At 38.5% G+C, this 16468-nt stretch overlaps 1 protein-coding gene across 2 annotated transcripts in view; it reads left to right on the top strand.

Moving 5' to 3' along the window:
* Nucleotides 1–16468, top strand: part of LOC138190738 (two pore potassium channel protein sup-9-like) — a 1051447-nt gene that overhangs the window by 741893 nt on the left and 293086 nt on the right. For both annotated transcript variants that reach the window (XM_069134932.1, XM_069134924.1), the window contains exons 7-9: nt 3642–3797; nt 4473–4648; nt 5237–5566. In XM_069134932.1, coding sequence (XP_068991033.1) covers nt 3642–3797; nt 4473–4648; nt 5237–5566 — 662 coding nt within the window. The remainder of the gene's footprint in view (nt 1–3641; nt 3798–4472; nt 4649–5236; nt 5567–16468) is intronic.

Raw genomic sequence — 16468 nt, 5'->3', positions numbered from 1 at the left:
CATTCTGACTCAGGTGAATAGGTACTATTACACTTTTTATACCATAAACGTAAATTGAAAGACCGTTAAGCTTCCCAAATTTTAAAATGGTGTTTTTGTCCAGAGACATAGGATACTTTATACCATCATACCGTAGCACTGAGCTAAAATGCAGGTACGAGCTGGTCGCGTTGGGATTGTTGTTGTCGGCTGGGAACAGAGCTGCGGTGACCGACCAAAGAAAGCAGTGAGAGTCGTTGTTTCTGATGTTTACCACAGCCTTTTTATCACTGATATGCTTAGGTAACGGGTCGTACGTGAACACACCGCCTCGTAGTGGCACGTACTTGTTGATATTCACAGTCAGATTGATTATTTCAGTCAGCGACCAGTCTGAATCCTTTTCCTGGATATCTTCCACCTTTTTCAACAAATGCTCTGTCGCGTTTTCTATGAACCATTCGTTGATATCCGTTGTCTGGAGAATGATTTCATTTCTCGTATTCAAAAATTTGATCTCTTCCACCGTGTAATCATCTTTTCCAACTTCAAATTTACAAGCCAGGATAACGTTGGCTTTCAAGCTCCTGTCTTTCGTCAGAGCGTTTTTTAGTCTTGTCACAGCTAGTACCTTCGCGTCTTCTAGAAATCCCTCCACATCTTTATGCTTCAAATTGACGGTGGATCCAGTTGGAATTCTCCCCTCAAAAGCCGATTCCAAATCTTTCCAGTGAACTCGATCGCTTCTTCTTACTTTTCGCGTACCTACACCCGTTTTCTGAAGAAGTTTGAATTTTTCCGCGAGCGCTTTCAAGAGTCCGACCGTTGTGATAATTCTCATCTTTCCTCCAATCGATGAAGCCATTCGCAAAATTTTTTTCAGAAGGCGAATATTTCGACTTCCAAATTTTATCTATTTCTAAATCTCTACTGTTGATGATGATTTGTTCAAGATTTTGTACGCCGATTCCATAATATCGATCAATCTCAAACACTTCGCGGATTCCATCTTGAGCTTTTCTCTCACGTATACTTGACAAGTTGAGGCTTCATGATCGTTTGCAGCGATGAGCTTACTTTTTATAGGGCAGCTGTACGTATGTTTGTGTATGCGCGCGCACCTTTTAGCATCCTTAGAGCGATAGTAACCCAACACCGCAGATCCATGGCTCTGAATATACCGCGGCTATCGGTCGACCTTGCACTCTGGTCTTGAGTGAACCCGTTCAAAATTCATCGTAGAGTTCACAGTACAGTTACAAGCCAAAAAAATGTCACTTGGTTGATATTAAACCGACAGCCGAGTAAGTGAAAAACAATTCTCAGAACCATTAATTTTGGAATGTCGCGTGGTTGATAACGTGGGAAAGGAATGTGAGGTGGTTGATGTTACACATCAGCGATATCCGAGTGGATGAAAAACAATTCTTGGAACTATTAATTTTGGAATGTCACGTGGTTGATAACGTGGGAAAAGAATGTGGGGTCGGTTGATGTTACACATCAGCAGTCCCACCGTGGGAAAGGAATTTGAAGTGGTTAATGTTACACATCAACAGTCCTATCGTGAGAAAAGAATGCGGGACGGTAAAAAAGTTCTCGCCCCCACTGCACCCTCCACCGTCGGCAGACGAGCATCACATAAAGACTCTGACCTTCGGTCGGTAAGATTGTCGGTAAAACAGCAGGATTTTGACCTTCGACTGATAAGAATTGTCGGTAAGAGAGTGCGATTTTTACCGTCGACCGATACAACTGTCGGTAAGGTTGCACGGTTCCAACCTCAAGTCGGTACGTCATCGCGGAAAAGGGTTTGAGTCTGGGGAGAATGTTGGTCAGTGTCGGTAACAGGAATCTGTGAGTAGAACCCGCGTTGCTGAGCTACTTTGCTGGGTTATCCGAGTCTTCAAATCGTACGTTTAAGAAGTACAAGGTACAACTTGTTAAGAGAAGCTTGAAGGATTTGCGCCTATTGTTTGATTCAGTTAAAGATATGTTACCTAAAAATAAGTACTCTGATTTTGTTTATAAGATCTGCAGAGATTGCAACAAACCATAAGTAGGTCAAACTAGCAGACATATTGCAGTAAGATTAAATGAACAGAAGAACATCATAAAAGATTATGAAGGCCACTATACAGCTCTAATTAAACACGTAGTACGATTTGATCGTTCGTTTTATTTTAATAATGTCAATATTCTGCATGAAAAACTACGCTATTATAAGCGTCCAGTGCTTGAAATGTGCAATATTGTGAGTCATACAGACTCTGTTAATCGCAGACAAGATGTTAAGAATCTAAGTGACACCTATGTGAAACTTTTCATCGATGCTAGTCTCTAGGATAAGTTACCGATAGTACTGTTAACGGAGTGATTGTATATTGATAATTTCTGATCTTTTTCTTTGCACTTTTGGTTCTTCTCTCTCCTTGCTCTGTTTTGGTCAGTTCTGTCTTATTGAACACACGTGTGCTAGCGTTGATGAATTTGTTCCGTTGACTGATCAATTGCGGATGGAGATGTGAAAGAGGGGGAGAAACAGAGACGGTTTGATCCTGCGTCCTAATAAATTAAACCAGACTATTTAGTTTAATCTGAATGTATTCTCAACGCAAGGCAGTTCAGTTGACCATTCTTTTGATTGTTGACTGTGGCATTACTACTTTAATTCATGTTATTTGGTTTTCTTGTTTCATTACGTAATGTAAACGGAGTCTAGATCCCCCTTTGTGCTCGTTCTGTAAATAGTAGCCTGATGATTGTTGGCAAAATCAAAATAATTAAACTTTCAAGGTTAACACTATGAGCGATCTGATTTAGAACTAGCATAATTTTGACTATGTTTTTGAAAAAATGTTTAGTATTTTTCTCGATGTGTAGGTGTTAAAAAAACAATATGTCCTAAGGAGGGCCTACACTGTAGCCGAAACATCGAAACTAATAATTCATGGTTCTACTTCGACCGTTTAAGGATAATGTATGCACTACACATGCGGCAAAGGAAACGAGCGAATAATTTAGTGTTTACATTATTTGTCAGTTGAAGTGAATAGAGCCCCTGTCTTCCTCAAGCTACGAATTGATGCGGCATACTGGTCGTTGTTTTGACATACTTGTAAATAATTGAAGCAGTTCTGTAGACATTCATGAAAGGTATGCGCAATAATTAACTTCAAGGCAGGTAACAGAATTCAGTAAATAACTTCAGTTTTCGCACTGATCTACGGCAATTCAAAGTACGAAAGAGGAATCACCCGTTCCAGCAACAAACGCAAATCGGAGCCACAAAATCTGTGATTCGAGTGGTAAAATAGGAAATTGTTCGTAGTAAAGAAAGAAATGTACCGAATTTATTAAACTTTCAGTTAGTTCGTCGACTCGAATCGATGTCAATTGGTCTTTGTTCTACCTCAAATTGGAGATGTTCATTCCTTTCTTTTATTGTTAGAAAAAGTATATCATTGCATGGAGGTTTGGACGCATTTTTTGACAGTTTTGTACCCATCACATTATTCAATGCTCCTTTCACCATCCCATAATCGGATTTGTTGATCAAATTTTCAGTATTGGAGTTTATATCTACCCTTAACACACTCACATGCAATTGCGTATCGTATTCAACAAATACAAATAATAATGATCTTTTATTTTACGTGCAGCTATAGAGAAAATGGTGATACGGAAGTACAATATAAGCGAGGACGACTTCAAGGTGATGGAAACGGTTGTGCTGAAGACGGAACCACACAAGGCAGGTCAGCAGTGGAAATTTGCTGGGGCAGTCTACTACGCTACTACGGTGCTTACTACGATTGGTAAACCATTCAATAATATTTTTGTTAATACAGGGTTAGGAACTCTTGCTTACTGGCGTATTGTTCATATAATATGTTTATTGGTAACTAATAGGTGATTTGCACGAAAATGAAATACAGTTTGGTAAGCGTGAAGCACACATAACAGTGACTAATTGTTGATCTCATACAGCGAATCAAGTATCACATTGCATCGATAGATTAAAGCAGCATCCTCGTTGCGTGCGCGTATAGCCGTACCAGATTCAACCATCTCTCTCAATTTCCGTCCCCTTTATTATCTTCTTGTTAATCTGAAATATCGCTCGTATAAACTGTGACAAGCTTCTCGATCAATTGAAAAAGTCGACGGAGATTGATGAAATTCAGATGGCACTTCAGTAACACCACGCCAACCTTTACTGAGAAATTTCTTTTTTATATTGAAAAGGTTTGATCTTTTATTTTAAAGATCGATCATAACGAAAATTGAAAGTAACATCACTAAAATGCAAATTAAAACTAGACGATCTAGTGTATCTAGAAAAATGTCTTGGAAAGGCAAGACAAAAGTATAATAAATAGTCTGCTATCTTTCACCATTTTCTGAGGGTACAACCCCCTGAAATTTAAACGGATGCAGGCACATGAATTGTTTTTTTTCTTATACTCATAATTTTTTTTTGTCTGTTACAGGATACGGACACTCTACACCAAATACCATAGGTGGTAAATTGTTTACGATGTGCTACGCTATCGTGGGTATTCCATTAGGTCTTGTCATGTTTCAAAGTATAGGCGAACGGCTCAACGAGTTTTCGTCAGTTGTTATACAAAGCGTGAAACGTCTTCTCAATTGCAAGGATATACAAGTGAGTGAACAGGAATATAATTGATGAAATACGTGGACCAATCCTTAACAATCATCTGGCTCAAAACTCGTAGGACCAGATATTAGTTTCAAAGGCTTAAATGTCTTCACGTACTTATTACGTGCAAGATCACAGACACATCAAATGTCTACCACGTGTTAATATGATCAGTCCAAATGTCACAGTGGCCAATAGATACATAATAGTGTAATATCTATATTATTTGACAACTACATTAAACTTGTGAAATGCACAAAGGGAATCGTTTGTCACGACAATTTTGTATATCGCTCATTGTAGTATACCTCAATAGTGACGTATAATACTATAAAAAAGCATATCTCAGGTATGTTTCAAAATTAGTAATGCACTACTGTTACGTAAAATTCACGCAATAATACAGCTGTACGATCAATTTCACAGCATAATGTGACTGTGATACAAACGGACGCAGTATGTTTTTCGGGGAGGTAAATAATTTGTATGTCATCTTGGCGTTAACTGGCTACCTGGGTATAAAGTACTGTTTAGAACACATAATTATTAATAATTATAACGGAATGTAACGGAAGAACTTTTGAGTTTCAGGCATCAGAAATGAATCTGATATGTGTTGTTACGACACTCTCCAGTCTCACGATTGCTGGGGGTGCCGCAGTCTTCTCAAGATATGAAGGATGGTCGTATTTCGATTCAGTTTACTACTGCTTCATTACGCTGACGACAATTGGTTTCGGCGATATGGTTGCCCTCCAGAAGGACAATGCGTTGGACAACAAGCCAGAATACGTGATGTTCGCTCTGATCTTCATTCTGTTCGGTTTGGCCATTGTTGCTGCCTCTCTGAATTTGCTAGTTCTTAGATTTGTCACTATGAACACTGAAGACGAACGGAGAGACGAGGCGGAAGCTTTACAGGTGTGTTGGTACTATTTTAATCAAAACTAATTGCTTTACCTCGCCACTTTACAGTAAAATTATTACTCTTACTATTGTCAATTGTGTACCGTGTGTCACCAAATTCTTTACAGTGAATGTATATTGTTCAATCCCATTCTTTATTACGCAATCCCTTTGGGTACACGGATTGCCTGTCGTATTAAGGCGGATGGATACATTGGAAACCGAAAGAAACGCCGATATTTTGTTGTTGTTGTGATTCTATTGCATTTATAAAATTACATTTTTTCATGCATGTACATATATTTGAATATATGTATATGCAAATTGTTTTATCGGAAACATTTAAAATGGCACTCCTGAAAAAGCCTTTTTTCGGCGGTGGATAGCCTTCTGGATAAGCGGCTGGTTTGAAACAAAAAATCCAAATGTCATTTGAAAGTCAAGATATGAAACTAGAATTTTGATTGAACACATTATTGATTTTCTAAAATTTTTAAAAATGGCGCCCGAATAAACAAAAAAAAGCAACAATTCATCACTTCTTTGCACGTTTATTCGAGTTAAAAAAGTGAGAAAAAAAATATCAGAAATCTGGTCAACTCAATTCCAAGAGAAAAGAATGAAGCATATGCCGTCCAAATATCAAGTGAATTGATCAAATAATTATCAAATTATCATGTTTACTGTTTTCAAAAACTTGGTTTCGAAAAAAACGCATTTACAGTTTCATGACTGCTTTATTGCGTGAAAATATCGTTTTTTTTTTTTGACGCACCACCAATCCGCAATTAATGGGCAAGATAGCAGTACTTCAGCATCGGCAAGTAGATCTTCAGCCTACTGTCTTTCTTATCTTTTGTTTATTAGCTCTTCTCTGGTAGTGGCAAATACTGTTCTGTTTCTATTTTGATCCTTGCAATCACCAATAAAACCTCTCTCTTCTTGAGTAACCTTCGGACTCATTTTCATTGTGAAACTCGTAAAAATTAAATTTTTTCCATACAAAACTGATGAGCCTCACGAAAAAAACATTCGCGTTGTTTACAGCGATAGCCATGATAACCTGGTGACGAATGTGGCTCACCATACAGGGACAGGTATTTGGTCTCATCGTTGGGAAGCGATCAAAGAAAGATCTGAGCTTCATGAGAATGCACTAAAGAAAATGTGAAATTTTGTCATTCTAATGTTCCCATCCCCTTCAACTAAACTACATTGCCACTTTCAACGTGTATAATTTTATCAGCGGCGAAATCAAGCGAATTGATGTGTATGTGAACCTAGCATCTCAAATGTTAGAATCTCATATATGAGCTCCATATTTACTGGCATCCACTATAGTTCTACAGTTCCTGATAGGTTTTAACAATAGTTCTGTCGATTTAGCGATTTAAATCGTGTTTCAAGAAATGAGATGCCAACTTCGCAAAACACATGTCAGCATCTCATCGTATTTCGAATATTTGAGTATAGAGAAGTAAGAATCTGGAGAGTTCTACTGTACAGACAAGTTTTAAGAATAGTTCTGTAGCTTAAACTCCGCAGAAAATGAATTATAAGCACAAAACCCATGTAATACGATTTTAAATGTCGATTTGGAGTGTCTGAGGGATCGGTCGACATAATAGGTTTAATTCTGTATGAGTGTTGAAAGTGAAGACAAGAAAGAAGCGTTGGGGTCTCAAGCCCTCCCACAATCGTTATAAACAATTAGTGTAAATGTGATACCAACGCAACCGTGAGATGCTAAAGCAAAAGTAGGAGTTTAAGGCTTTAGCGAGGTTCTGAATATTGGTAGTAGTGACCATACACAATCTTGAGAAGAGTTGCGGTCTTTAGCTTTCTCTCAATAATTCTGAACAATTATTGAAAACGTGAAATGAACAAAACTGTGAGATGTCAATGCAAAAATCAGAGTTCTGGGCGTCACCGAGGTTCTAAATATAAGTAGTGATGACCATACACTATCTCTAGAAGAGTTACGGTTTGTAGCTTTTTCTCAATAATCACAAACGATTATTGAAAACTTAAAACTAACAAAACTGTGAGATGCTGACACAACAATCCGAGTTCTGGATTTTAACGAGGTCCTAAATATTAGTAGGAGTGACCATACACAATGTCGGGAAGAGTTACGGTCCGTAGATTTCTCTCAATAATTATAAACAACAATTGAAAACGTAAAATGACCAAAACTGTGAGATCCTGATGCAACAATCCAAGTTCTGGGTTGTAACAAGGTCCTAAATATTAAGAGTAGTGCCCGTACGCAATCCCGAGCACAGTTCCGGTCCTTAGCCTTCTCCCAGTAATTATAAACAATTATTGAAAACGTAATATTAACGAAACGGTGACATGCTGATACAAATATCCGAGTTTTGAGCTCCAGCGAGTTGTTAAATATCATTAACATGTTAAATATGCAGAAGGTGGGCTCTACGCCAATTTTGGCAGGGAATTTTTTTTTCGTATGAACGCCTTCATTTTATCACCATGAGTGATATTCAGTCGGCGGAGGCTGATATTTTTAATTATTTCTATAAGTTATGGGGTCTTGAAATTTGACGAAACACGCGATAAAATAGGGTATTATTGTGCATGTCAACGCCTAAACTGAAGGTAAAAAGTGGTGAGATTCATAAAATATGCATTCCTGAATGTAATGTAAATAATTAAGTTTTAAATCAAATAGTTAAATAATCAATATATAAATAATAATAATTAATAATTAAATAATTAATAGTTAAAAAAGTTCGAATTCAACGTCTGTACCTGCTTGGGTTTTTAGACGGGCATCCATTTTTTATCTTAGGTCCACTACCTTTCATGCTTGCTTCTGCTTCCTTTTACTCCCCGAACTTTCCTCCTGTGCTCCACGTCTACAGCCGCTATGCACTCTTTTTTCCCCATATCGCATTCGCCGAAGAGTGGTTGGGAAAACTCGCAGAAAAACCAACCACCGATACGGGTCGGTTGCCTACCTAATCCCCCCTCTAGCGTCAGTGCGAGTAAATCCAAGCATGGACTTCCAGGGGTGCCTCGGTCGGTATACCTCCTCCCCTGCGATACCATGGGTAAGTCAAAGATTGGCCGAGGGACCATCATCGCGCGATAAGAACCGCCTTGCGAGAGATTACCCGAGCCAAACCCCGACCACCCACTCATCGCAGAGAGGTGTGGGACATGGATTGATACTGTGGAACTCCGCACTACGTGGATTGCAGATTAACACATAGAATAAAATTCTATTGGTGTCGGCCGTGGGGGGATCAACCCAAGCCCGCTGCGTGCGAACCCCGAGCCTCACCCACTAAGCCACTGCACTCCTCCTCAATAATTTATAATTAAATAATTAAATAATTAATAATTAAATAATAAAATATACGGAAATGATTAAATTATATATTATACTTATGGATATAATTCAAAATATCAGCCTCCGCGATTACAAGCTTGATTAATACGAGATAAAGAATTTTTTGGGGACGAGCTTTTATGGGGGCCATGGGGGGGGAGGGGGTTAAGGGGAAGGGGGTATTTCTTCAGCATCATGTTCAGGCAGGCTTTTTTGACAAATCCCCCTACATTGCCAATGTAGGCGTCAAACCGTTTAGAACTTCCCGAAATTATCGCGCGGTTCGTCAAACTTCAAAACCCCATATTTTATGAAAATAATTAAAAATATCAGCTTCCACCGGTTGAATATTATTAACGGTGACATAATAAAGGCGTCCATACCAAAAAAAAATTTGGCATTGAAATTTGTGTGGAGCCCCATTTTTGCATAATTACCGAGAATAGTTCCGGCTTCCAAAAATCTTCCAATAATAATCGTTTATCAATACCGGTCGTATTTCCTAAGTGCAACTAGCGAAGTCATATCGCTTCTGGTCAATTCTTGTACTCATTGGACTTCCATTAGCATACGCTTGCATCGATAGACGAGGGTTTGAATTATTTTTTTGAAATAACAAAAGAAAGCTGGCATGCTATGAATTCCTTACAAATGGAAAAGTCGGGATAGAATGTGACAAAAAAAGATATAATAATAAAGCGTTGTTTTTTCAAAAGTGGTGAGTAGCAAAACTCACCACTCTGATCGCAAATCATCAATCCCTCTTTTTGCTCACTTGGACATCGCGAATATGACAGTGAGATGCTGATACTTCGGTGTGAGTTCTGGTCTCTCGACATTTTAACCGACAGCTCAGTCATCTCACGAAATACTGAATAGCATTTGGCCTTCAGCCTTTTCTGAACTATCCACCAGCTATACGACAGCGAGTTACTGGTGTTTGAGCACGATTTCTAGACTCGCTCAAAGTTTCCCATGACGATTTACACCTGTATAATGTACATTTTGTATGTTTTTGTGGACAACTTGTTTGCAAATTCATATCCTTACTCTCTGCATTACCCAGAACCAACGACGAGGACGTGGTAAGATTTGGTTCCATTTAATATTTAGAAAATTTTTTTCGTTTTTTTTTCAATTTTTATCTACTTTTTTGTATTTTTTTCTTTTTCTTCATGTTTTTATGTTACTCACGTGGTTTACCACACAAGGTGTCACCCCAGCAGAAAGTCGCTGCTATAATGTATCCTCACAAAATGTTAAGGTTACGACAAGGACATTATGAGTCAAACTAATTTTCAGCCGTTTTTGAGAAAATCGACGTCGAATAATTTGAGTCACGTAAGCGCGGGTTGCGCGCTTTCAATCTTACTATAGTTTTTTTACTTTTTCTGTTCCCTACATCATTCCAATGCAAAATGTATCAAAATTATAAGAATTAATCATTTGTTTATACTTATATTTTACGAAAACGCAAAACTTTTTATTTTTATCATCACCCACCTGAAAAATCGCGATTTCTGCATCAAAAACCTTAATTTTTTTTCTGTTACATTTCAGCTTTTATGAACAGAAAATTACGATTTCCAGTTGATGAATTACGATTTTCGTGTAAGTGGTAACTAGAATGAAAAATTTCTTTGTAAGATAAGACAGATTTGATTCTATTTAATACTTTTTTGACTTGAAAAAAAAAAAAAAAAATTCGCCTTCTTTTATTTTTCGGATTTTATTGTTCTTTTCTGTTTTTATGTTACTCACAATGTAGAACACATGAGGTGTCAGCCCACCAGTAATACAATGCTACGATTTTTTTCATTAAATGTTAAGGTCACGACAAGAACATTATAAGTCAAACCAATCTTCAGCCGTTCTTGAGAAAATCGACTTTGAATAATTTGACTCGCGTAAGTGCGGGGTCTGCGCCTTAAGTCTTGCTGTAGATTTGTTTCCACTTTATTCCAATCCCTACATCATTCGCATGCAAAATGTAGAACAATTATATGAATTAATAACTTCTTTACACTTATATCTTATGGAAAACGCAAAACTTCTTATTTTTATCATCACCCACTTGAAAAATCGTGATATTTGCATCGAAAACCGTAATTTTTTATTGTTTTTGAATAGTATCTTTTAGAAACGAAAAATTAAGATTTCTGGCTAATGATTCACGGTTTTCGTGTGAGTGGTGATGAGAATAAAAATCTTTCTTGTGAGGTATGAGGAAGAAGTACCTATTAATTCAGATAATTTCACTCTATATTACTTGTGCATGATGTAGGGATTGAAAAAATCAAAAAAATAAACTACATCGAGATATGAACCAGAGACCTCACACTTCCAAGATTCGAATTTTCCGATCGTGCTTTTCTCTGAAGAGATTGAAATTCGTTTAGAGATATGGTAGACTTTTAAGAAAAATGTTGTAATGATTGCGGTGTCTGCTTAATGCTTATTGCCTGCGTACATGTACACCACTAGATGGGGCTTCACTTCTTTGCTCGACTTAACATTTACATGCGTAGCACGTATATCGTCGTACTCGTACCAATACATACCCGATTTTACGTAGGCCATGTAGTAACTCGGAATATAGTGCACGAGACCGGCTAGTCGATAGATTATATCCTCAACTCAACAGTTTTAGCGATGGATTCAAGAGTGTGGCGAAGACCGTCATTCCTGGCCCTGTAAGTAGCATCTGTTAAAACTGTAGTATCAATAATTACGTGTGGTCCATATTCTATTTCATCCTCAATGGCGCTATGACACTTCCGACACGATCTTTTTGTTAAGTGCCCCTCGTCTATTGCCTTTTGCATGAAATTGAACCCCTCATACAATAATACATCAACGTTGATGCTGAGCATGATGTGTGGGGTGTCCAAGCGATATCCGCTGTAACGCTAAATTCTGTTACCCTCGAAGGAGGACTTACCGTTGACACTTTGGCGCGATTCTCCACTTATTCAGAATATTAAACTATAACAAAATCAATTATGTTGGGCGCCAGACGCGTTAGCGTCAATTTTCAAACAATAATACGAATCAATAAAAATAACACAAAACCGTAAGAAAAATGAATAGAGAACCCGTTGTATGGCTGGCTAGGCTCAGTTACTCACACGAACTGGTATAGTGGCGGTATTCAAGGCAGCTAACAATAATTACAGAATTAAAAAAAATAATGAAATAAAGAATGAACTCAAGTCAGGAAAAATGAACAGGTCAATCGATCATATATTATCGGGAATGTTACATGGTTGAGACAGGCAAATGAAATGGTATCGACAGCGGTAGTTAATAAAATAAGCAATCGTTGTTCACAAAGATCTCGGTAGAATAGAATTGAACGGTAGCTTTGAAACGAGAGACGGTAGTTAACAGAGAAAAATAAACGTAGGTCGGGAGAAGCGATATAATGCAAGAATTTACTTGAACTACACGTCACTGGGCGACGTGATCTTACCCAAGTTACAAATGACGCTACGAAAATTATTATTCTGTCAATTAGAAACGAGAGAACTTTCCTGGTAGGTAACGATAGCTCGGTAGATAATACGACGAATTAACCATAGATTATAACCAGTACGAGAGATTGACAATCATTGACAATTTACAAAATCGGTAGAGTAAACGATCGACTAGATAACTTTCGGTAGAATTATTCATAAACGATAGAATCAATAATTTATAATGATTACGGACCTGAGGAATTAAATAATGAATTCCTAAACATAACTTTTGAGAGAATACAAAATACAAAATTATGAGAGAGTGAGAAATTCGGAGAGTTCATAAAATAAAGAAATACACTAAATACACCGCAGTACAAAAGAATCAAGAATAATACGCAGAACTTGACTTAACAAGGTACGGAGAAAAGAATAACAGGCAAAAATAATATAAAATCGCCAATGGCAATAGAAAAAGGGTGCGGTAATATTTGGAGGCTGATTCTACGCTCGGTTATACTCCAAGGAACTCGATATACGATAAAATAGGCACAAAAATAAATGAAAATATAATAAGCAATAACAGAAATGAAATATAAGGCATACTACTATCACAAAAAAGTATGAAATGAAACGTAACGCCAATAGGGCTGAAAATACGATAGAAAATACAGAAGCAGGCTAATAGAATTCACAAATAATCAGAAAAGTTACAAATACAAAAGAATTAATTATTCGGCAGTTGCGAGGTCGCTCAGACACGAAAATAATTAATTACTGAAATCATTTAGTCACATGGCGGCTTACTGCAACTCTAATCCGTGGACCATGATTCACATAAAACTGGCATCGCACGATGCAACCAAGAAACGATAAATACGATATTAATGACCGAAATCATGCAGTCACACGGCGGCTTATTGCAACTCTAATCCGTGGACCATGATTCACGTAAAGCCGATAAATACCATAAGAAAGAATAGAAATTATGAGCAACTTCGTAATGATACAATACAGAGGCAGAAGCCTTACCTTACTAGGTGATCTCAGACACACAACACTGAGCTTAATTTAAATAAAACTTATAATGACCAAAAGAAAATAGGAAGGAAAGAAGGAACTTGAATTTACGGAAAGAATCTATCGGCAGACAAAACGATAATAATAATGAAACGGTAGCGGGATAGAAGACGATAGGAACGATAGAAACGATAACGATAAAGGAAGAAGTATCGATAGCTTGAATCGGGAGGATGTAGAAATTCGTTGATGTCACCCAGCAGGTCAAGCGTAGAATAGAAGGAGGTCGGAGTTCGGCTCGCTGATCTCGCGGTTGTCGTGAGGTGATTCTTCTTCTCTTTGATTGGTTGGTTGACCCCCACCGCAAATAGGCCATCCCTCTGTAGCGAATATTGGTTACGGCGTGGTCATGCGTTTTCGAAGATGACCGCTAGATGTGGCGTAATGTGCTGCTCGTAATTTCGTCATTGACACCAACTCGTACGATTTAATAGCTGCTTCAGTTTACTGTCCAGGTTGCCTATCATCGGGGACTTCTTTGACAGAGGCATACACAGGGTGCCTCTCGGTCAGAATTATCGAGTGGCGAGTGATGCCTCACTGTTCACTTCCACCGGCTTTTGTACAGGCAGTAGCCGACTGCCACTACACAGTGGACCACGACCCACACAATTAGTCCGTGCCGACAGGAAGGCTGCGTCGATCCTCGGAACGATGGCTTTATCAATCTGGACGTAGTGGTTTGGGGTCGGTCCGGCACCAGGCCGGTAAGTCGGAAGATGGTAGTCTACGGTCTGCCCTTCACGCCATCCTTACGGCATCCGATAGAGCGGGCGGCTGGTTCCTCCTTGAGGAGCGGTGCCCTCGGCCGTTGGGAGGATTTTTATCTCCCTGTTCACCGGCAGTCGAGGCGATACGGAAGGTTCGGGTGGATGCTATCCCAGTAGCAAGAGAAGTGCACCAAGGTAGCCAGTATAGTCTGATTAGACCGTCGGTAGGCGAAGTCGTCGAGAGCTGGAAACGATAGCTATCCGTACCTCGGCGGTCGGGATCGTTGTTGTCCAAGTACCTTATTAGCGTGCGCCGAAGCGCGAAATACAGAATTTAAAAAGAAAGAATTAGTTGAAAGTAGTTATTGCCTATTTTGTATCGAGTTCGGTTGGAGCACCCTGCCGAGGACGCATAAACTAGAAATAATAACGGTTGTGTGCCGTTGTGACGGGCAACTCTGAAACGCCTCGTTACACCGCATTGGCAGGAAACTCTTGTCTTATGACTTGGCACATTCACAAATAGATATTGCGCTAAGTATGCAACATTGCATGTTGCATCTAGGCGTGTCGTCGTTCTCGTAAATTGTACAATATTAAAAAGTAACAATTTAGAAAGTATATTTGCTCTTTCTCTGTAACTTGTCATCGAGAGTTGTCGCTTATTTTGAATTAAGTTCTGAGCCAACTGTATTGTGCTATTAAGGGTCTCCTCGAGTTCTTCGAAGTACTGTTTATTCGAAGCGATCGCGTCTGAAACCACTTGAAATATCGAATCGAACGCACAAGTATTCCTCACGTTCAGCAAATATTGTCCCATATTTACAGGAGGACAAGAATTACCATTTTTAAATAACGGAAGCTTACCGAACTTTACATTTTTGATATATTTCCACCCCGGGCATTCATCGAGCATCGTGGGTTTACGTCTTTTTTTAACCGGACTTTTAATAGACTCGGCTGTCCTCTTAAGCGGATGTGTTTTCTGCTCAACTTCTACCTTATTCCGAGATTCTTCTGGTTCTGACACTATCTGCTGTTCTTTTGCGGCTTTTCCGCGTCAGTCCTCACATGTATTCCAATTGTCACATTCATCAAGAGTGCTCGATCGAATACATTTACCTATGAACGGATCTACGGATGGATTGTTCCCGGTGAAACTATCAGACTCATAGTTTGTTGATCTCTTGGTCTTCTGTGAGTTATTAGTTACTTGTACCTGTAGATTTTCGTTATCAGAAATCATCCGAGAAATCTGATTCTCGTATTTATATGGGTTGATGTTGTCGCTGATGTTCGTCATTACGCTGTCTTTAGGACTGCCTATCAGTTGTAGGCCTTTGCCATTAGCAATCGTTTGTGAAGCCTGAGTATCGAAACAATGTGCATCTTGCTCGTTCAATGTAGTGTTGCCCAAATTCAGTCTTGGTCTTGCAGTCTTGGTCTTGTTCTTGCGTTTTTGCAAGACCAAGACCAAGAACAAGACCGCGTATTTTTAGCAAGACCAAGACCAAGACTGACCGTGCAAGACTTGAGCAAGAACAAGACATAGCCTGCAAGACTCTTGCGTCTTGCAGCTAGGACTTAGCGCTATTTCACTGAGTAGTTAGGTGTAACAGTTCGGTGTATAGGTAGGTACGCTTAGAAATTCTATGAGACGCAAAAAACTGTATCAAAGAATAGGTATGAAAAACTGGACCTATCTATTAAAATCAAACTGAGTGCATGCATAGTTATGTTTTAACCATCGGCACTTTGATAATGCGGCTTCAAAGGTTTTGTACTTACTTCTCAAAGAAATTTGCCGCTTTTCGGAAGTACATGGTTACGATACACGCGCCGGCGGCTTCTTTTGAAATCTAAAACAATCGTTGCCGCCACGCCGAAATCATAACATTTGACACTATTTGATTGCCGCCATAGGGCGTAGGCGTAGGTATACTCGTGCAAAATAATTTCGAATTTTAAGAGTACCTACAGGTGTTCCAAAGAATAAATAAGTTTCAGAGTGCTTAGAATGAAAATGAATACATTATACTGATCACGCAAGTAGTATTATGATTGGGATAAAATGGTAAGGATAGGTAGTAGATGTCAAATTAATTCATTCTAGTAAGTATATATTATAATATTGATTACTTATATGGTTTTAAACTAATTACTTAGGTACTATTATTGTACATTTAGTCATTATATTTCTTAAGTTTTTACAAGAAAAAATAGCAAAAAAGTGTTCAAATATCACCCCGCACCCGTTTAATAAATATTGTAGCCACTTTTAAATATACTTGAAACGTGTAAAAAAATTCTACAA

This window comes from Neodiprion pinetum, chromosome 1 (genome assembly GCF_021155775.2).
Source record: "Neodiprion pinetum isolate iyNeoPine1 chromosome 1, iyNeoPine1.2, whole genome shotgun sequence".
Classification (NCBI taxonomy): Eukaryota; Metazoa; Arthropoda; class Insecta; order Hymenoptera; family Diprionidae; genus Neodiprion; species Neodiprion pinetum.
Note: the sequence above shows the minus strand (reverse complement) of the source record. Positions and strands in the feature narration are given on the sequence as shown.